General features: G+C 42.1%; 1 protein-coding gene across 3 annotated transcripts in view; it reads right to left on the reverse strand.

Moving 5' to 3' along the window:
* Ccnt2 (cyclin T2) overlaps positions 1-17013 on the reverse strand; it is a 31568-nt gene extending 14555 nt beyond the window's left edge. For all 3 annotated transcript variants that reach the window (XR_009383364.1, XM_059281214.1, XM_059281215.1), the window contains exons 1-3: positions 16831-17013; positions 16017-16098; positions 1009-1137 (exon numbers count right to left, since the gene is read on the reverse strand). Coding sequence is in view for 2 of the 3 variants with exons in the window: in XM_059281214.1 (XP_059137197.1) it covers positions 1009-1137; positions 16017-16098; positions 16831-16988 (369 nt within the window). In the remaining variant the exon portion in view is untranslated. The remainder of the gene's footprint in view (positions 1-1008; positions 1138-16016; positions 16099-16830) is intronic.
* Between the last annotated feature and the right edge of the window lie 5247 nt (positions 17014-22260).

Genomic DNA, 22260 nt, shown 5'->3' on the forward strand with positions numbered 1-22260 from the left:
TGTACACACTAGAGTAAGTGAGTTTATTCTATTAATAGTAACTATGAGAACCATTGTTAAACAATTACAAATCGCTTATTATTCAATGTACACAATGGCATTTTGTTCATTTAAAACACAGCACCAATGTATCAATCTTCTATTAGAGCCTAAACTTAGGACTTTAAACATGACCTAAATCAAATGGAACTAACATAACTTGGTAGTCATTAAGTGGGTGAAGATTCCTGATTGAATGACTTGCCCATAATGCTAGAAAAATAACTGCAATGGCCTACACTTGCAGTTCTCATTTTAGGATGTCAGAATTTGAGAAGAGTAACCAATCTAGAGTACACTGGAGTCTCTATTCCTTCCTCTACTAACAGTTTCATAGGAGTTATTCAACTTCTGGTCTTAGGCACATCTACCAAGAGGTCACACAGGACCTACCCTTTCTACTGCAGGTGCGCTGTGAGGATAAGTCACTGTGGTGGTTTGAATAGGAATGACCCCATAGACTCATGTGTTTGAATGCTTGGCCCGTAGGGAGTGGCACTATTAGGTAGTGTGGTCTTGGTAGAGGAAGTGTGTAACTGTGGGGGTGGGCTTTGAGGTCTCATATATGTTCAAGCTATGTCCAAATACAGTTTTTATTTCTGCTGCTGTGGATCAAGATGTAGGACACTTGTCCCCTTATCCAGCACCATGTCTGCCTGCACGAAGCTATGTCCTGCCATGATGATAACGAACTCAACCTCTGAAACCGTAAGCTATCCCCAATTAAATGTTTTCTTTGTAAGAGTTGTCATGGTCATAGTGTCTCTTCACAGCACTAGAGACCCTAAGACAGTCATTCACCAACACTTCAAAATAACTGTGAATCAAGTAGCATGATTCAAAATCTTATATAATTAAGGATGACATATGAGTTCATGAAGCATACAAAAAGTTTTCCTGTCAGATGGTTCCTGGTGTCAAATTTATAAAGAAAATGAAGACAACCAAAGCACCCCCCTTTTTACATACATCACATTTTGTATCCAGCAGTGGCTCTAGGGGGTGAAGACAAGCGTGTGCTACTTTGATAACATGTTCAAGCTTTCGAGCCTGTTCTTCCACTTTTGCAGCCAAAAACAATGCAGTAGGTGATATTATCTGTAGAAGAGATTGTTATAAATGGTCATTTAGAAGCAAATTCATTTTGGGAACAGTCTCTACTTCCTGGGGTTGGGCAGGCAGAGAAAGGGATGTATTATTATAGCATGAAGTACACAGCGGGATTGAGCTAAAAGGAAGACTGATGGGAAAGCTTTCCCTTTCTTCGGTGCTGGGGATGGAACCAGAGAATTGCACGTTTAAACACATGCTTTGTCATTGAGCTGCGCATCTCCTGTACTGATCTCATTCATTCTCCTCTCCTCTTCGTAGACCAGTGTAGCAATTGGATACACTGGGCATCACCTTCTGTGACACTGATGTGAAAGTTCTCAGAACTCGGCACCACAGGACCAGCCAATATTAAAAGTTTTAAATAATTATTCATTGTATTTATTTTGCAAATAAAAAAAGATTTGACCTTGGACTTTAGTATTAGTATATACACAGTGGAGGTAAAGCAAAAAAAAAAAATAACACCAAGTGATACTACAGCTTTAAAAGAGTTAAGAGAGCAGGCCAAGCACACTGCATGGCCTCTTTTGGCTTGGCCACTAATTTGAGTGCTTGCTAAATCCAGCATCAACTCTCTGTGTGGCTAGGAGTCATGTTATCTTATTTATGGGGCAGTAAAAGACTTTGGGGCACAACACAAAGAGAATTCTGAAAATGAATGGGCTACATAGAATCTTCATTACTTCACTACAGTTGTAAAAGTAGCTAAAAACAAAATAAAACAGGAGAAGCATAATAAAGACCAAGAGAGTAGAACCTTTGCTAAGAAGAGATCTGGAAAGTACCTTCCCATCCCCGCTCCGACAAAGTATAGTAAGGTAAATTCTTGGGGTATAACTTCGTAGCATTGACTATGATAGAGACACATAAATTTTAACAACTACCTACTCCTGGAATTAGTAATAAACCAAGCAGCTATTGGCTCAGAAAAAAAACTATAAATTAAATTTTTTTTTTTTTTAAGATTCTATGCTAAAGAGCTCGCGACACCCCAGGAGCTTAGAGCATTTGTTACTCTTGTAGAGGACTCAGGTTCGATTACCAGCACCCATACCTTGGCTCACAACCAACTGTAACTTCAGTTCCAGGGGTCCCAATGCCTTCTTCTACACCCCGAAGGCATGGTGCACAGGCATACATTCAGGCAAAACATTCATACACATAAAATAAAAATTAAAAAAAAAAAAGTTTTTTTTTTAAATTATATACAAAAATTTCCCACAGAATGGCAATTTCTAAATGCTAAGATGCAGGTACCTATTGTTCAAAAGGCAAAGGAACATCTGGCTGTTATCTGAGGGATCATTCATTTCACAGAAATGACAGGAGGTGGAGAATGAGGCAGACCCTATCACTAACGGATCTGTGACTTCAGCCTAGGGAGAAGAATACTTTTCCTGCCAACGTTGGCGACTGACAGGAAACCAACATCAGACTGTGGATCTGAAGGGGACTTTTCCAGTTTAACTGCACAGAGAGTAAGCAGAATAGAAATGATTGTGAGAAACTCTTTCTGAAGAACTTTTGAGACAGTCTCACAATGTAATCTTGGCTAGCCTCTAACTTAAGGGATCCTCTACCTTCTAAGGGAAGGGATTAAAGGGGTGTGCACCACATTGAACTTTGGTTTCTATTACAGTTCGTATGTTCAATAACCCTCAAAGGTCCATGTACTCAAGGCCTAGGGTAGCAAACAGATTTTTAGGTTACTGGAGGCAAGTCCCCAAGGGAACTGTGACCTTTTCCTCCAATTAAACAAGCCGAGTAGTTTGCTGTGCCTTGGATGTTTCCTTAGCCAGAATCTCAAAGCAACGGCACTAGAAACATAATTCTTTGTTTGTTTTTTTTCTAACAGTAACAGAAACCTGATTAATACTAATTAACATCCAGAAATAATGTTATGATGGTAATGCTAAGGAATTTCAAATTATCAAGAATGCTTCTAGTAAATGAGTCTGCAATTTAAAACACAGACTGATTCATTCATCTGAATTCCTGTTCCCTATCACTGAGTAGCTGATGTGAGTATTTGCTGAGTGTATGATGTGGCCAATGATACCCAAAGGCACCAGTATCAAATTCCAAGCACTCCAGATACCACTCTGAAAATCCATGAGCCATCAACTGTGGCAGAAACTCAAGAAGTCCTCAGTAAAACAAAGGTAAGTGCTTCCCCACAATCTTGCACACAATCTAGGAGAACAGCCAGCTAACCTAGCCTTCAAATACTAACACTAACAAAAGGAAAGCAATAGCAATTCAAATAAAAAAAACCAAGGCAGATGTGAATTTCCTTCCCAACTACAGAAGTTCTCCCATTTGCCCAAATGGTACTTATTAAAATCTCTAACAAACATTTCTCAGCTAACTCACAATTCCCAGTCATATCTCCCTATCCTCTTCACACTAGCAAGCAGACTAGTCTCCATATCAGAAATAAAAAACAGCTGAACGGTGGTGGCTCACACCTTTAATCCCAGCACTCAGGAGGCCAGCCTGGTCTACAGAAGAAATGCCAAGACAGCTCGGACTACACTGAGAAAACCTGTTTTGAAAAACCAAAATAAACAAGTAATAAAAACCATACAATTTTCAAGCTGCACAACTTTTCTTCTTAAAAGATAAGACAGCCTCAAATGGATTTCTAAGTGTTACACTACCCGCCCCCCCTTTTTTTCCGTTTTTCTTTTTGGTTTTCCGAGACAGGGTTTCTCTGTGTAACTTTGCGCCTTTCCTGGAACTCACTCTGTAGCCCAGGCTGGCCTCGAACTCACAGAGATTTGCCTGCCTCTGCCTCCCGAGTCTTAAAACATGAAGCATACAAGGAGTTAGGCAGGGATCTTTGGGACAGACGCCTGGTTTGGGCACCCATACTTTCTCAAGAAAACCTTCCTGGTCCCCATAAACAGCTTAAGCCTTGTCTTCTGAAGTACAATACTAAACCCAACACTCTTGCCAGGTCCTGGAAAACCTACCAACTTCATCCCACACCTCTACAGCTTGTACACATCTTACCCCATTAGGGCAGCAAAACAAATCCAAACACGTTTTTAGACAGATACCTGGCAACAACTACCCATGGCTTTAATTTTAAGGTTGACTAAGGGAGGTGATCGCACCAGGTACTACTGCTTTCTATATGGAAGACTGACTTCTGGACATCTCAGAAGAATTCCTGAGGTTTTGGGCAACAGAAGCATTACTAGCAGCTCTGTAGCGTTCAAGGCTGAGCACACTTCTGAAAGCTGCCAACATTCTTTGGCACAGGTTAACATGGTTTAAAGCCCAAGAATTCACAGCATTATTAGAGAAGTATAGATAGTTTGGTTTCTATGACCAAACAGAAACAGATTCAGTTCACTGGAGAGAGGCACATACAATACTTCAGTGTTCTACTATCCAGTTCAAGAAACTTTCTCAGATTACTCCAGCTAAAGGAAAGCGGAGGGAAGTGTTTGGTTGTTCACTCGCTCATTTGAGACAGGGTCTCACTATGTACCCCTGGCTGTCCTGGAACTCACTCTGTAGACCAGGCTGACCTGGAACTCATAGACCTGCCTGCCTCTGCCTCCTGAGGGCTGGGATTAGAGGTGTGCACTACACATCATGTCCAGCTCCCCCGGCCCTTTTTTGAATGTTACATTCTCAAACCAAGATAAACTTTCGTAGAAATGTGATATTCAAATACTGGAAACGAGAGCAGAGGTGCTGAAGCCAGCTGGAGCCAAGTAGCCAGGCTGTCTCACTGCAGTCTGAGTAGCACAGGCAAACTATTCTGGGAATCAGGAAATAGAACCAGTTTATAGTCCTGGGGTGAGACTATAACCAACTAATATACGCATGGCACTTTAAGGAAGCACTCCATGGGAATAAGGCCACAATATTTCTATGTGAAATCAAACAACTGTGTACTGTTAGTTTTGATCTTAAATTAAAAAAAAGCCGGACGGTGGTGGCGCACGCCTTTAATCCCAGCACTCAGGAGGCAGAGCCAGGCGGATCTCTGTGAGTTCGAGGCCAGCCTGGCCTCCAAAGCGAGTTCCAGGAAAGGCGCAAAGCTATACAGAGAAACCCTGTCTCAAAAAACAAACAACAACAACAAGCTTATGTTTAAAATGCTCTTGTTTCTTGCTCATCTTTTTTCCTTCAAGTTAAACTCAATTCTTCAAAGGGTTTGTTGCAGACCTAAGAATACTGAAGCACTGGAAGGAATCCTGACACTTCCTATCACTTCAATATTCATGCCCATGTGTTTTCATTCCTCCTCCTTGACCTGACTCCTTTCTCCACCTGCTCTCCTCCCGCTCATTTCTGGCCACTCGTCCCCTCTCTGCCATGACACCCTCTCACTGATGACACTCTTCACTCCAATGCTGCCTTCAACCTTGATGGTTGGAGGCAAAGTCAGTTGAATTAACAGAAGGCTGGGGTAATTACTAAGTTGTAGAAAGTTTCAAATGACTCCATTTGGTCCTCACTGATTTCTAGTCTTGATGAGCATGAACGCCACAACTAAATGGACTGAGAAAAGTCCCAGAGAACCCCGCTTGCCATGTCTGCAAATAAACTAGCACCAGGCTCACTCTAATTGGTTGTGTTGTATTTTTAAGCTCTCAGAGCAGGGAAGACATTCCTCCCCTGTCCTTTTAATTAACTGCCCTGTATATTTTCCTATCTCTGCCACCCTCACTGAGACTAGAATAACTATTTTTTTAGTGTCTTTTAAGAAGCCTTCATTCATTAATAAATACTCACCTAGCTCTAATCACAGCTAAAAACTGGGAAAGCACTTGCCAGAGACTATACATACTTTAGGAAAAGTGGTAAAGGCACGCACAAAGACCTCAGAATAAGGACAGAAGTAGAACTTCAATACTAGGGAAGGCAAGGGAACCCCCACCAACAAGCACTGGAATAAACCAGAATGTCTGTCTGTTACCACAGGAAAGATTTCTAAGCCTGAACCAACTGAACCAATACAGTAAAAAGCATGTTAGAAAGTGCTCACCGCCTTACTTCTGCTGTAAGGAGGCCCTGGCAGAGGAGCAGAGAGCGTCAGTGACTCAGTCTAGCATCTTTGTTGTTTTCTCATTCATAAAATTATGCACACAATATTGCCACACAAGAAAATTCACACTGATTTAAAATAATCTTCAACTTGGAATAAATGATTACATTTAAAAGGTAGCTGGTTTAATAGGCTAAAAATTACTATTCAATACTGTTGAAAAGCAGCACAGGAAATAAGGACTGATGCTTATAGACTGAGTACTCCAAACAATATATTTAATGTGTTACACAATCTGCCATCTGAAAAGTTGTCCAGTGAGGGATTATTTCAACACTATGAATCTGTTTCTAAGAAAATGAAAAACAGTTAACTTATACTTTGAAGGATAGGTGTCATTTCATAGTTGTCTCCTGTAACAGAGACAGATCCCATTAGGCCAGTGAGTGGGCAAAACCACACAGCACTGGAGAGATGGCTCAGCAGTGTCAGAACACTGGCTACTCTGGCAGGGGACACAGGTTTGATCACAACAGTCTGTCACTCTAGTTCCAAGAGACCTGATGCTTTCTTCTGGCCTCTAGGCACACAGGTAGTGCATGTATATATAACATATGCAGATAAAAACACTCATATACATACAAATAAATAAATCTTAAATGTTGACATACTACTGCATGTATAAGAACATCAATGTACAGGCTTTCAAATATTCTTATTTACAAGCTTTACTAAGGACACACTTCCAGTTGTGTATTGTGAAGACAACAATAAGAACTCACCAAACCTAACTGACAAACTGATCTTAAAATTCACATGGAAATAAAAGATCAGGAGAAACAATCTTTAAAACAAAACAAAAACCAAACACAAACACAACTTGGGAGACTCACACTCTTTGAATTCCAAACCTACTCTAAGGCTGTATTCGTAGTCATAACTGTGTGGCTGGGGGAGGGGTGGGAGCTGAGATTTTGGTAGGGTCTCACTAGTGCTGCCAGAAGTGGAGACTTCATTAGGCTTGTGTAGCTATCTGAAAGTCTATGAGATAATCAGGGCAGACACAACACATTGTACTGGGACAACTATCTGTATACTCACATGTAAAGAAAGGAAAATGTCTACTTTAGATCATATACAATAATGAACTGAAAATGTGTCAAAGGCCTAAATCCAAGAATTGAATCTATAACAGAAATAAAAGTCAGATGTGTAGTACATGTCTATACTCCATGTACTTGGGAGGCGAAAGCAGAAGACTAAGGGTTCAAGGTGGCTACATAGTGAATTCAAAGTGAGCCTGAGACACAAGAGACCCTACAGCAATAAATACTGCTTTATTCAGCAAAAATAAATGCTTTGTTTGTTTTGACATTATTTACTTATTTACTCATTTATTTCTCATACCGAGAATTAAACCTAGGGCCCCTGCTCTTATCACACTCAGCCTTCTTTTTACTTTTTTGTTTGCCTTTTGAGACAGGGTCTCATTGTAAGCCAGAACTGGCCTCCAACTTCTACACCAAGAATTAACTCCAGATCTGCCTGCTTCTACCTCCCAAGTGCTGAGATTCCAGGCCTGCATCCACAGCAGGTTTGCCACAATATTTTTTTTTTTTTAAGGAATGTCCTTATTAGATGTAATAATGTAGACAGAATACTGGACTAAGTGAGATGAGCCTGAGCAAGAGCAAGTATTGCCAACTCCCACTGATGTACAGTACGTAGGCAGGGCAGATTCCTAAAGGTAGAGGCAAGAGCAAGGAAAGTGGGCAGATGGCTACCAAGCAGAGGACACAAAATAAGTTCTTAAAAATTAAAAAACAAACAAACCCACAAATATTAGTGTTCCTAGATTAGACGAGGGGTTTTCCAATGTGACACCAATACGACATCAACACAAGCACAGAAAAACTAAAATAAGAAACTGGATGTTTATGTTACAAATAATATTGTCAAGAAAGTGAAAATCACAATATATAAAGAATCCACACACACACACACACACACACACAGAAACAAAAACAAACAAACAAAAACAAAAAAACCCCAGGCTAATGTAATGTGGAGCTACTGAAACCCTCAAAAAGCATTTCTGAAGAGGTAAAATGGTGTGACTATTTTAGAAAACAGTTTGGCAGGTTCCTTGAAATGTGCTTCACAAAGCTATCTAAGACACTGAAGTCTAGAATTAACACACAATCCAGAACTTCCACTAAAACACTGAGTGCAGCATTGCTCATAAAGCTGACAAGCAGAAACAACCCAAATGTCCACTAATGATAAATGGGTGGTGCAAGCACATGACAGACGAAATATTCAGCAGTAAGAGGAAATGAAGTTCCAGCAGCGTCACACCACAGACAGATCTTTTAAAAACGCTATGTTCAAGATCTTATCATTCATAATTTGACTAACATAAGATATATGCCAACTTACGGAGACAGAAGTTAATTTTAGCACTTTCGAGATCTGCAGAGAGGGAAGGGGTGGGTGAACACTTGCTACAGGGCAGTTTCTTTTGAGTGGAAAGAAAATACTGTAAATTGGGATTGTTGAAATGGTGGTATAGTATAACACGATATGCTTTGAATTATGAATGGGCTCTAAGTAGATGAAATCTATGGTCTGTGAATTGTCTCTCAACAAAGATACTTTTAAACGAAGCTAATGTTAGTTGGGCATGGTAGTGGATGCCTTTAACACCAGCACTGAAGAGAAAGAAGCAGGTGGATCTGTGAGTTCAAGGCTAGTCTGGTTTACAGTGAGTTCCAGGCTAGCCAGAGATACATAGTAAGAGTCTGCTATTAAGAATAAATAAATAAGAAAGCAACCAATGCTAAAGATATCAGATCTCTTCAACAGCTAGAGTAACATTACAAAACAACCATTAATGCCCACCTTGGAGAGGTTCAGAAAAGCTCAGCCTCTCCAACCTCTTGAACATTTAATGACTGCCCTAAATCTTTAGAAGCTTTTCTAAAGGTTTTCTCTCTGTCCTCCGAGTTGTTTTTTTTTTTCAAGCACAACTCACTATCAGTTTTCACTATCTTCAGATTTAAGCACAAAATAGTAATATTTTCTATTTAAAAAAACTTCTATTTAAAATTAGTGTTAGTGCACATTTGTGTCTATAGAGCACATTACTATAGCTGAGCCTCAACAGTTTTGGTTGATAATCTAGTATCTACAGACTAAAGCAGACTTTTTTTTTCCCCTCCAAGACAGGGTTTCTCCGTGTAGTCTTGGTGCCTGGTGCCTGTCCTGGAACTCACTCTGTGGACCAGGCTGGCCTTCAACTCAGAGATCTGCCTGGCTTTGCCTCCCGAGTGCTGGGATTAAAGGCTTGTGCCACCACTGCCTGGCTTAAAACAGACTTCTTAAACAGAAAAACTCAGCCACAAATAACAAGAAACTTGGAAACCTCTTAAAAATAAAATTAATTCAAATGTACTTTATCTCAATAACCTAAAATCAATTGTAAGCCTGTTAAATATGATAGTTTATATTTCTGCCATGTTAGGCCTCTAAAATGTGGCATTTTACAGCAACAGTATCTCAATTCAGATGTTAGTATTTCAACAAGATAAGATATAGGCCTTTTACAAAAGCAGTGCTTAGGAATTATTTCATACCGTTTGAGTTCTGTAATTCATTCATTATAAATCAGCTCCCTAGTGTAATCACCACATTTATGTGTTACACAGCCACTTTTGGTTAGTGCCTATCATGACCTCCCAGTTTCAATCCAGAAGATGAAGCAAACATCTTCATCTTCACCAGTATAAACCAGATCAAACAACTTGCTCCTAGCCACTTCACATCAGACTCCTGCTAACCTCTAGGTAATTTTTTCTCTCTTACTAGGAAACTTCCTTAAGGGACACCATTGTTTATGTCTTCTGTATTTACAAGCAAAGCGATAAATCCCTTTTTTGCTTGTCACACTGCTCTGAACTCAAATTTGTAGAACACAGGTCCTGCTGTTATGCAAATGAATGCACTGTTACCAAGCATAAGCCACAGCCTTAAGAGAAAACTGTAGGGGTTAGGTACCATAGGGGAGGCTTTGTAAGATGAAAGATGCCAGGCCTTCCCACAAACTCTTAATTACATAAGTCAGGGTACAGCCGGGTGAAGAAGCTTAATTGTTATCAAGCCAGCTGCTGATACTGAAGGAGGCAGCTGCTGAATCACTTTTCCTACACCATGCCTTTCACAGTGCTTTCAGTGGGAAATTTCAGGGCTCTGAAGATGCCCCAGGAGCAGATACCTAAGGGAGGTATAGAGATTCGGACTTCACATCTGAGTTAGACTTGTTTTTGTCACTGTAGTTGTGTGACTTCAGACACAGACTTTAAGCTTTATGATTCCTATCTTCCTTATCTGCATGAAAAAAAGAGAAAGAAGACACCAACGTTAAGTAACTGTTTAGGAGCACACAAGAAATCCCTCTTCAGGACAGTGTGGGACACACCTATGAGGCCACTCTAGTGTGGGTTCCAGGACAACCAAGGCTACAAAGAGAAACTGTCTCAACAAAGAAACAAACAAACAAACAAACAAACAAAAAACAACCCCTTCTCATGAAATCATTAAAGAAATCTAAGCAGAATATAATGAAAGCAAAATTAAATTGATTTTATTTCATTAACACATTTGCAATAAACAAAATTAAAAGACAAAGTAAAAATACCTCACTAATAAGAAATGTGGTAATTTTCTTAGTAATACACAAGTTCACAGGAAGGCAGTGTTTATTATTATATTAAATTTAAACTTACAATTTTTGAACTACTAAACTGTCCTTAGAGTTCTTAATTTAAAAAAATCATGTTCATAAATTTTATTAAGGTCCTTGGAGACTAGGGCATGTGATGACTCATTATAAGAAATGAACCGAATCTGCAACTAATTTAGTGGAGTCAACAGTTTTAACTGGCATCCACTCTGCCCTTCTCTCAATTCTTTAGGCTAATCCAGAATTCCTCAATCTTAGAACCAGTGAAATCGCGCCCCCCCAGAGGTGGACCAGCTGCAGCCCTTTGTGTTTATAAACTGTTGAAAAGCATTCCCAGCTTCTGTGCACTAGACAACAATAATAATCCCAGCCCCAACAACAAACATCTCCTGGAAGACAAAACTGATACACTGTGCCTTCTGATGCCATCTTACAGATTAACAGCTCCTGGCTTGGGAGGTAGCTCAGTTAAGAGAACACGTCTAGTATGTATGAGCTGAATTCTTACTACTGCAAACTAACTATACCACACCTCATCTAGAAAGTAAAATCCAAGTCTGTGTGTTCCCATGCTAATGCTATGTGCTAAATCTAATGCTATGGGGAAAAGAGAAACTTCTGTGATACAACTCTCTCTCTCTCTCTCTCTCTCTCTCTCTCTCTCTCTCTCTCTCTCTCTCTCTCTCTCACACACACACACACACACACACACACACCCACACACACACCCACACACACACCCACCCACCCACCCACACACACACACACACACACACACACACACAGAGGCAAAAAATATTTTAGAAAGGAGGCCCCCAAACGGTTAGCAGCTGATACTATAAGTTAGGGGACGATTTATCCTAACCCTGTTATACTGTTTCATTTACTATACAGCTATAATTTTCAATAAAGAAATACTTTAAAATCAGCAGCTCTCAACCTGTGGGTTGAGACCCCTTTGGGGGGGCATTGAATGGCCCTTTCACAGGGATCACCTAAGACCATCGGAAAACACAGATATTTACATTTCAGTTCCTAACAGTAGCAATGAAAATAATTTTATAGTGGTCACTACAACATGAGGAATTGTATTAAAGGGTTGCAGCATTAGGAAGGCTGAGAACCACTGCTTGAAATGGATCTATGTGGGAGTATATTTATCAAGAAAATGTAGGTGACACTTCCCTAGACCTGGAAGCCAAGACCAAACCTCTCTGACAGTCTAACTCGGAGAGCCTCTTTTGTGATGGCTTCTCTAGGAACTAGTGACAGAATGGTGAATAAAGCCCCCAAATAAAACACCCCACCCTTGCAGCCTAACAGGCATGTTCTACAGAGGAATAGAAGAAAAGGAGTAGTGTTCCCTTCATGAAGAACAGCCTTCCTCCAAATCAATGAGGAGGTAAGAAATTCAGGAAGACTGCCTTCCTGATTCCAGAGACACTCACTAATTAAAAACGAAGTCACTAAGAAGCATAACTATTGTAAATAAGAAAGTAAAAATGAATTTTTAGCATGAGGTAGGACGTCTAGGAATTTGGGACCACCCCAGGCTATATAGTCACTCCAAGACCAGCCTGAGTATAGGGTCACCCCGCTCCTTCCCCAAAAGTTCTAGCACAAGCAGATGAACATCTGTTTTGTGTAGCTGGAGATCAAATGAACATGTATAAATGAAAACGAACTATGAAGTTGAAGTATTCTCATAAGTCAATACCATCATTCCTGAAGATTACTGGCCCCCAATAGTTACCCCACCTAACTCACTCTTGGGTCCTTAAACAAGACAAGGATGCATTGAAGTTTGCATATTATAGGTAGTTCTGACTGCAACAGCCCTAGAAAGGTAGTAATCTAAGTAAAGAAACACATCACGGGGCTGGAGAGATGGCTCAGCCGTTATGATCACTTGCTGTTCTTCTAGAGGACCCAGGTTCAATCACCAGTACCCACATGGTGATTTACAACCATTCCTTAATCCAGTTCCACAGGATCCAATGCCCTCTTCTGGACTCCCAGATAACAGGAATGCATATGGTACACAGACATACATGCAGTCAAAACACCCATACACATAAAATAAAAATACATCTTTAAAACATTCTTTTATATTTATTTGTGAGTGGAGGGAGGGGAGGGGAGGGGAGGAAGGAGAAAGAGAGAGAGAGGGGGAAGGAGGAAGAGAAGGGAGGGAGGGGAAGGGGGAGTGTGTGTGTGGGGGAGAGATTGATCCTTCTTCTATGTGGGCCCCATAGATCCAATTCAGGTCATCAGGTTTGGCAGGAAGCACCTTTACCTCTGGAGCCATCTCACCAGCCCACTAGACTTCTCTTGCCTTGATCCAAGGAGGGTATTCTTTATTTACCAGTCCCAAAGGTGGGTTTATTCTTAAGCTGTATACAGTCACTTATTTGACTCTCCAAGAAAACTGACGACTGAATGACAGTTTCCGGGTGAAGGACAGAGGCTAAGATTGATTTCATTCTTAAATAAACAGCAAATAAATGCTTTTTTATTTTTAAATCTGTCTATCTGGGACACTAAAATGAAGCACTGAACATTGAAAGATACCGTAGTATCATAGATACATGACAGTTTAAGATCTTACCGTTTGTCCCAGCACCTCAGCTTATCCCATTGGATAACTTGTCAAATGATACTTTGTGTTTTTCCTTAATATGACACTTGACTATAACTGTCTAAGAAAAAAGTTTCCAAGAATGTAGGAAAGTAGGAATTCAAGCAGGACTGACATTCAATCTGAATCATGCCTAAAGGATCAGGCGTGTAGTGTAGGAGGGCTACTGAGGCTATGCAACTGATACAAGTACACGATACAAATATTAAAGCCACCTTGGATGCCGCAAAAAGAGGCAAGAAGGAAGAGCTGCTTCCCCAAACAGATGATATTTTTATTATCCTGCTAAAAAAAAATCAGTATAAAGTGCTCAAGTATTCCTTCATGTGTAAGAGATTAAGAGGGGCAATAACAAATATTGAATGGCTTTGTCACTAAGAATGGTGAAAGCAATGATGCAAATGACTTGGACGTAACTAAGTCAATCTGGAGACACAGATTCTACCTTTAAGAAAAAGGTTTGTTTAAAGCACACAAACCAAGCCACCGAAACAGACAGAGGGATGGAAGGCTCAAAAAGCAGAACTTGTGGTGAGATCTTTTACTGAAAATAGAAAAGTAAACCCATCACAAAAAAGAATTCCCACAATTTTGACTTGTAGTTTCTACCAACATTATCCAGGGCTACTTAAAAAAAAAAGCCAAATTTATGTAGTGTTCAATATTAATTCATACTTTTGGGGAGATATGAAATAAAATCTCGATTCTCTTAGCTTAAACATTGTTACCAAGAGGTTCTTTTCTCCTCTATACCAGTTACTGAACTAAGAGTGATACAAAAGAATCAGGAAAGAGCAAGACTCAAGCAGATTCAAAGAGCACAGAAGGAGTTGGAGAGCGCACCAGCTGCTCTTCCAGAGGTCCTGAGTTCAATTCCCAGCAACCACATGGTGGCTCACAACCATCTATAGAGGGATCTGATGCCCTCTTCCGGCCTGCAGGCATACATGCAGACAGAGCACTCATACAGAAAATAAATCTTAAAAAAGAAGAAAAAGAGCATAGAAGAGGGTCTGCAAGAGCCCCAAATCTACTAAAAATATGCACCATCTTTAAAAAAATTTGCAAATTTGATGAACCAAGTTAGATTTAAGATAGCTGAACTTAAACCTGGAAATTTCTGCCACTTCAAAAGTAACAATGTAAGAAACTTTTCTAAAACCGTTTCCTTAGCAACTGAGAACCTAATGACTATCCATAAACAACATAAGCCCTTATACGGCCCATTTTCTTACATCTACCTTTCAGAATAACACTATCTAAACTATAATAAAAGGCAAAGAGTAAAGAGTGGTGAGAAATTGAAGTGGGAGCTAAACATTTCTAATACCCACAGGCATGGGGACTAAGAAAACGCATTGCATGTTACTCTGAAAGGAATAAACATCAACTCATAACTTTGATAGCTTTAAAATTTCAAATCAGGTCTGTAATTCCACAGGCCTATAATTCCAACACTCAGGGGGGCTGAGGCAGGAGGATTCTGAGTTTGACACCAGCTTGCACTACATAGTGATATGGTCTCAAAGTAAACAAACTGATTAATTAAAATAACTACCCATTTATAACGACGTGCACATTACATCAAGACCAGTACAAGACTATCCCACAGGTCTACTGCAACCGAAACTGACAGTGTATCTGATGGTAGGGATGGGAGGACTGACATTGCCATTGCCAAAACCGGTAAGGAGACAAGCGACACAGCCTTACTACCTTCTTCACACTGCGAGAAACTTCACGGAAGGATTCCTCAACAGCCTGCCCTCTCAAAAGTATCACTTCTGCCGCAATGTTTACACAAATCTCAATCCTTAACAATCGAAACAATGAGTCCTATAACAATTAAGATGCAGCCTCCCCAAGGAAAAGATACATACTCTGTATCAGATTACTGAAATTATTCTAATATAAATCACCCCAGCTGCAAAGTGTAAATGAATAAAACACCGCTGCCTTTTTGAGCTAAGAAACGTGTCCGCCCCATCCCCCCCAATAGTATATGCCTGAATCCCAAACAATGGGGAGGCAGAGGCAGGGATATCTTTGAGTTCAAATCAAGGTCAGCCTAGTCTATATAGTGAACTCCAGGACAGCCAGAGCTACACAGTGAGCAAGCCTATCTCAAAAACCAACCAACCAACCAACAAAAACAAAAAAAAAAATCCCCAAAACCAAAAGCCAAACACCAAAACCAAACGAACCAACAACAAAAAACAAACCAACAAAACAAGTTCTGCTTTGTTTTGTTTTGTCTCAGAAGGTCTGGCAGTGCCTAACACCAAGCCTTACAGCTTAATTAATAAAACACACACACACACCCTCCTGCATTTGAGGCAAAATGTTTACTACATAACTCACATTTACAGTAAACTCAGAACACTAAAGCCAACAGTAAAACCAATGACCAACTAACTTTTCCTGCATTACCTATTCACTTTAACATTCGGCGACTAAGACAGTAAAACAGTACTTACATTTCTGTTGAATTTGGTGAAAGAATGGTGCATATAAAACCTGTGCATATAAACAATCGCAGTGTTTATTGTAAGCTGAGAGCTGGGATGCAACGTTTAGGAAATAATCTGAAAAAATATTTCTAAAAATCAATTTGGATGGAAAACCCCCGATTTATTATAGTTCCTTCCCATTTACTCTAAATCCAACCCCCAACCTGTAAGTAAGTACATAAAAAAGTCTGCGGGGAAAAGAGAGAGACCAGGCTCGATGCCAAATTACTCTAATATGCTACGTAAAGAGCGCCCGGGAATTATTTGCAATGGCTACAGCTTAGTACAGCAGAAATAAAGTAGTCGAAAGGCGCGCGCCACACACCCAAAGAACATAAAAGATCCCCACGCGTTCCCACAGCACAAGAGAGCCGCCCTGGAGCCGGCAAGGAAGGCTTGGAAAACGCTTTCTGTGAAATATCTGGGACCTTCCTGCGTCTCAAAGCCTTTTCCGACTTCCGAAGGAGTGGAAGGGGCCGTCCCTGGGCTTCGCTCAGCCCGGATCCCCCTCTCGCCGGGGCAGCAATGCTATATTCCCCAGCGCATCACGCGCTTCCAGGCACAGGTTACACAACGCGGGCTCCCGGCCTGCCTTCCCCGGCTCATCTCCTCCTCGGGCTCGCCACGGCAGCCCGGGCCCAAGCTTTCCGTGTCTCTCTCTTTCCCGAGGCCAGGAGAAGGCAGAGGCAGCGGCGCCATGTTCGCAGGGCACTAGGCCCGGTCACCCGGCGAGCGCGACCGGGGCGTGGGGGACGCAGGGCCGCCACTAGGAAAAGGATACACATTGAGACGTTGCCCCATGTCTTGGATGAGGTTGGCCGCCTGCTGGCGATGCGACAGCTCTTCATCCGCTTCCACTCCGCAGCGGCGGCTCGGCGTGTTCTCCAGCTGTTCTCGAGTAAAGAACCAGCGAGAAGAAGCTCCACGGCCCGACGCCATGACACTTCCTCCTCCGCCCGCACCCTGAGCCCGCCCCCTCCCCGCCCGCCTCGGGGACTCCGCGCCAAGGCCTCGAGGCCCCGCCCCAATGCGCTCTCCGTAGAGTGTGCCTCGCCCCTTCCGGTCCTGCCGCTCCCAGTGCGCACGCGCCGGGGTCCTCCCTGCCGGCTCGCACTGGTCTTTTGCCTTCTCCTTCCGGTCTCCCGCCTCTCTCTCTCTGGCCCGCGGGACCACAATGCTCCGCGCCTCTTGTCATTGGGAAGGCGCCGAAAGCAGGGGTCACTCGAAAAGAAAAGGTCGACGCGGTGCATGCTGGGTACGGGAAGGGAGCAAGGCGAAGGGGCGGGGCGGAGGGGAAGAGGTCACGCGGCTGCGCAATAGGGTTTGGGCGGATGCTTTCAACTTTGCGGTTTATATCTCGGTCTGTGAGTTTGCGGGTTCATTGAAGACAGGAAAGTCTGTTCTCGTACGGCTTCACGCCACGGCCTCCATTTTCCGTACAAGTTCCTGGGTGTATTTGCTTGGGTGTGTTGGCTCCTGTGCCCACGAATGCCGGACGGCTCGGGAGAGGAGTCAGCTAGGAAAGACTTGGAAAAAATAACGCTTTTTCTAACCGTGGTCGGCACCTCGGTGTCTTCTGTAGTTTTAAAAAAATCGCTAGTAGGCCGGGCGGCGATGGCGCACGCCTTTAATCCCAGCCCTCGGGAGGCAGAGCCAGGCGGATCTCTGTGAGTTCGAGGCCAGCCTGGTCTACAGAGCGAGATCCAGGACAGGCACCAAAACTACACAGAGAAACCCTGTCTCGGAAAAACCAAACCAAACCAAACCAAGTCGCTAGTAGATGTTGGAGGTAAACGCCTTTAAAACGTTACTTTAAATAAACCTAAAATAAACCCAAGGGGTGGGTTTATTTCGTTTACTATTTTTAAAACAATGTGCCTGTGTCTCGGGCTGGCCTTGAATTCACTATGTAGCCAAGGATGACCTTGAACTCCGGATCCTCTTGCTTTCACCTGCGAAGTGCTGAGATTACAGACCGGGGGCACCACTGCAGATATCTTTCTTTTTAAATCACTTGCCAAACATTATGCAACTAATAATTGGAGAACATGACTCTCTAGGCCTTCCATACAGATTGGGTGTATGGTTTTAAACCTGTGTGTGGTTTCTGCTGCTCGGAGTTTGCGGAAGGTTGGGGAGAAGCGGCAATGTCATAACCCAAGTTGTCCAGGAACTGACAGAGGCTGGAGGATGCCTTTGAACCCCTGATTCCCCTACTCTCACCTCTGGAGTGCAGGGATTATAGGCCGGTGCCTGAAGAAAAAATTCCTTAGGATTTTATAAAGTAAGATCTCTTATAACTGATGATTAATTCCATCTTTTCGCAAGAAAATACCACTTACTTGGTTACATTTTATCTGCCTCTGAGTTAATGCCTATTACTTATGACCAATTTATGTTTAAGTTTTTAGCTGTGTGCTGAAGACTGCAATAGGGTAATACAAACTGGCTTCTAAAAAAGGAAGTGAGCAGCCAGGCGGTTGTGGCACACGCCTTTAATCCCAGCACTCGAGAGGCAGAGCCAGGCGGATCTTTGTGAGTTTGAGGCCAGCCTGGGCTACGGAGCGAGATCCAGAAAAAAAGCAAGTGAGCGCTGGTGAGATGGCTGAGCAGCTAAGGGCACTTGCTGACAACCTTTGTTCAGTCACATCTGTCCATTTAGTAGAAGGAAAGAACCAAGTCCTACAAGTTGTCCTCTGACCTTCACGTGTTCAATGACACACAGTCATGCACAATAGATAAATGTAAAGAAAACGACCCTATCTAAAAAAATTCCTAAAAAATAAATAAAAGGGCTGGCGTGTTTGTGATTAAAACTTGAAGCTTTTGTTTGTCAGTATTTTTGGGGTTTCTGCCCTCAGCCTACTGCCTGCTCCATCATACTATGCTAATGTCTTGATTATTGTAGGTGGTTATTGTGAACAGCTACCTAAATACCTTGTTACAGATATTATAGCAAGATAGCACATCTTGTTTCCTAGATTGATTAAAAGCAACATTCTATCAGTGCCTTCCTCCAACACCCATTCCTACTGAGAAAAAAGAGAAAAACAAAAACAAAAACAAAAACCAAAAAAGAAACGGAGGAGAGTTTCTTCAACTTGGCAGAGAGCATCTACAGAAGACCATAGCCAGCATGATGCTTGATGCTAAGATGCTAAGATCCAGGAGAAAGCAAGGCTGTGTCCTCTCTGTTGAGTCCTTTCAACATTGTATGAAGTGTCTTAGGTGATACAATAAAAAAAGAGAAACAAACTGAAAGCAGATTGGGAAGGAAGAGTTAGATCTATCTGTCCATAGATGATATAATTAAAACTTTTTAAAAACAATTGTATGTGTTGCTGCTGGCACACCAGAGCACACATGTAGAGGTTGAAGGACAATGTGAAGGACCCTCTTCTTGCCTACCATATGGACTGTGGGGATTGAACTAAAGTCATCAGCCTTGGTGACAGTGACCTTTATCCACTGAACTATCTTGTTAATCCATTAAACCCCATTCATTCATTTTTTTTTAAAACATTTATTTTTAAGTGTATGTTTGAGTGCCTGCAAGTATGAATGTGCACCACATGTGTGCATGGTGCCCACAATGGCTAGAAGACACTGTCAGATTTCCTGGAACTGGAGTTGTGAGCCAGGTAATGGCTGCTGGGGTCTGAATCTTGGGTCCTCCACAAGAGCTGGAAGATGCTGAGCCCTCTCTCCAGCCTCAGCCTTTCCATTCCTTTGGATACACAAAACTAACTGACCTTGGCCTTCTGTGCTGCTTCTCTAATTGGCCTCACATGATCTTGCTGCTTTACACTAAGAATCTCTCCCTTTCTCACTTCCATCCCCAGGAGTCTTTCTTGGCTTGTCCTTCCCTGCCACAAGACTTAAATTTATACTATTCTGTTAATTCTTTTGAACAGCTTCAATATGAAAATCTAAACGCTTCACTGTGATCTGACTAAATTTCTGGCTTCCTCTGTTTTCGGTTGTCCACATGCTCCAATCTCTTCCTGACCCTATCTCCTCTGCACTGTTGCCAGGCAGGAAGGCTTTTCATGGCTAACCAGTCCTCTTTACAGTGGATTCCTTTGTCCTCTTTACTATGGCTTTCTTTGGCTCCACAACTGAATATTTTACTTCCGCTCTGTCTCCTAGTCACTGTCACATTTTCCTTAATGTCTTTAAGGTCATTAGCAATGAAGAGAAATTTCCTTCTGTCCTCCTGGCCCTCCTCTCATCCTCTATTCTCTTGCCTCCTCCCTTAATGTTCCTCACTTTTCAAATTTCATCCCCCCCCCCTTTTTTTTTAACATCTATACACCCTCCCCATCCAGGGCCTAGAACATTCTCGAATCCCTGGCACATAGAAAAATGTTCTTGTGAAGATGAATATGAGCATCTACTATATTACTAGAAGTTTTGGGGTACTCCACTGGGGTGGCTACATGGTACCTGGGAAACTGGTCACTTCTCGGGTTTCTTAGTATGCTAATAAAAAAATTTAAAAGACTCAGAAGAAACTTTAAGGACAACTTTATTAGGGTTTAAGGAGAAGAAAAAAAAATGCAGGGCCACCAAGCTATAAACCTTAGTATCTACCTGGAGGAGGAAGATGATGAGAAAAAAGTCATGCTGTTTGTAAGCTACATGGCTAAAAGAGGAGAGCTAACAGAAAGGAGAAATTCCAGTGTGTGTGTGTGTGTTAGCATGCCTAGGCTTTGGCAAATATCAGAAGTGATAGGCTTAATGAGGCTGCCTGGCTATGGCCCTTAAGTACCTGTGCAGAGGGCAGCGATTCTGGAAAGGAAAAGTACACAACTTCATTCAAAGCCTAATATTTTTCCCATCCCTTTAGCATAATTGAATGCAGTTGTTCTCAACCTGTGGGTTGCAACCCATTTGAGGGTCTAATGACCCTTTCACAAGGGGTTATCTAAGACCATCTGAAAACACAAATATTTACATTAAAATTCATAACTATCAAAGTTACAGTTATAAAGTGACAATGAAAATAATGGTTGGAGTCACCACAACACGAGGAACTATATTAAAAGGTCATAGTGTTAGGAAGGTTGAGAGCCATTGCCTTAAGATGAGCCCACCTTTCAGAGGGATGATTCCTTAGCCAGGCAATTGACCAGGCTAGCTGTAATCTTAGGTCTCTAGGCCATTAATTCCATGCCATTTCCCTTAATGGACCTTTAACACTACTGTAATACCTGCATGTATTTGTGACATTGAATAAAGTAATCAGGTCACCTGATAACCAAACAGTCATATCCTGTGGTTGGTCTGGACTGTCATCTTGGGAGGATAGATAAGTGCCTCGCAGATTAGAATGGCACACATCTGGGGGTGTCTGTGAGGGCATTTCCAGAGAGAAATTACCTGGGGAAGGACCCCTCCTGAGTGCAAATGGAATAGAATAAAGGGAAGAAAGAAACCCCCCTTACCACAGGTACCCTCTGCTCTCCAGTCACTGTGGCATGAACTACCGTGTTCCACCCCGTCATACCTGGTACTAAAATCTCTGGTACTGAGCTGAAGAAACCTTTTGGTTCAAATTGTTTCTGTCGTACTTGATTACACCGTCAGAAGAGTAACTAGAGAGAAAGTTGGTACCGGAGAAGTGGAGCTGTTTCTGACACTGACTGACTGTGGTTGAGAAGAACTGATTGGAAGGAAGATGTCGGGAAGCCGGCCCTAGAACACTTGGGAGTATGCCGACAGAACTCCTGGCAGAGAGCCAGTGAGAATGGGTGAGCCTGTGGCTGGGAACAAGGGCGCTACTGAGAATTGGAGACTAGAGGCCATTTGTGTTGTGGTGCCTAGATTCTGTCTATGCTCTAAGTCTATGGGAGGCTGGATAGATTGGTAATAGACTAGTTAAACTGGAGCAGGAAATTTGAAGGCAGCCCATTATCCCAGCTTTGGAATGGGCATTCCTGGCTGCTTTTAACTAGTTTTATAGTGAGAACTGGGAGCAAGAGAGCAGAGAAGATTTGAAAAAGAATTGGGTCAGAAAAGAATGGTGTTCCAAAATAAGGCTTAAGAAAGCATGGTGTTTGAAGAGATTGGGCTCTTAAAAAGAACCCAGGAGGGTGTGGGTGCTCTGTTGGCAGACAGTGCATCGAGGATGCATGAAGCCCTGGTTCTGTCCCAACACTGCATAAAAACAGACTGGGCGTGGTGGCACAGCCTGTAACCTCAGCACTGG

This window comes from Peromyscus eremicus, chromosome 15 (assembly GCF_949786415.1).
Source record: "Peromyscus eremicus chromosome 15, PerEre_H2_v1, whole genome shotgun sequence".
Taxonomy (NCBI): Eukaryota; Metazoa; Chordata; class Mammalia; order Rodentia; family Cricetidae; genus Peromyscus; species Peromyscus eremicus.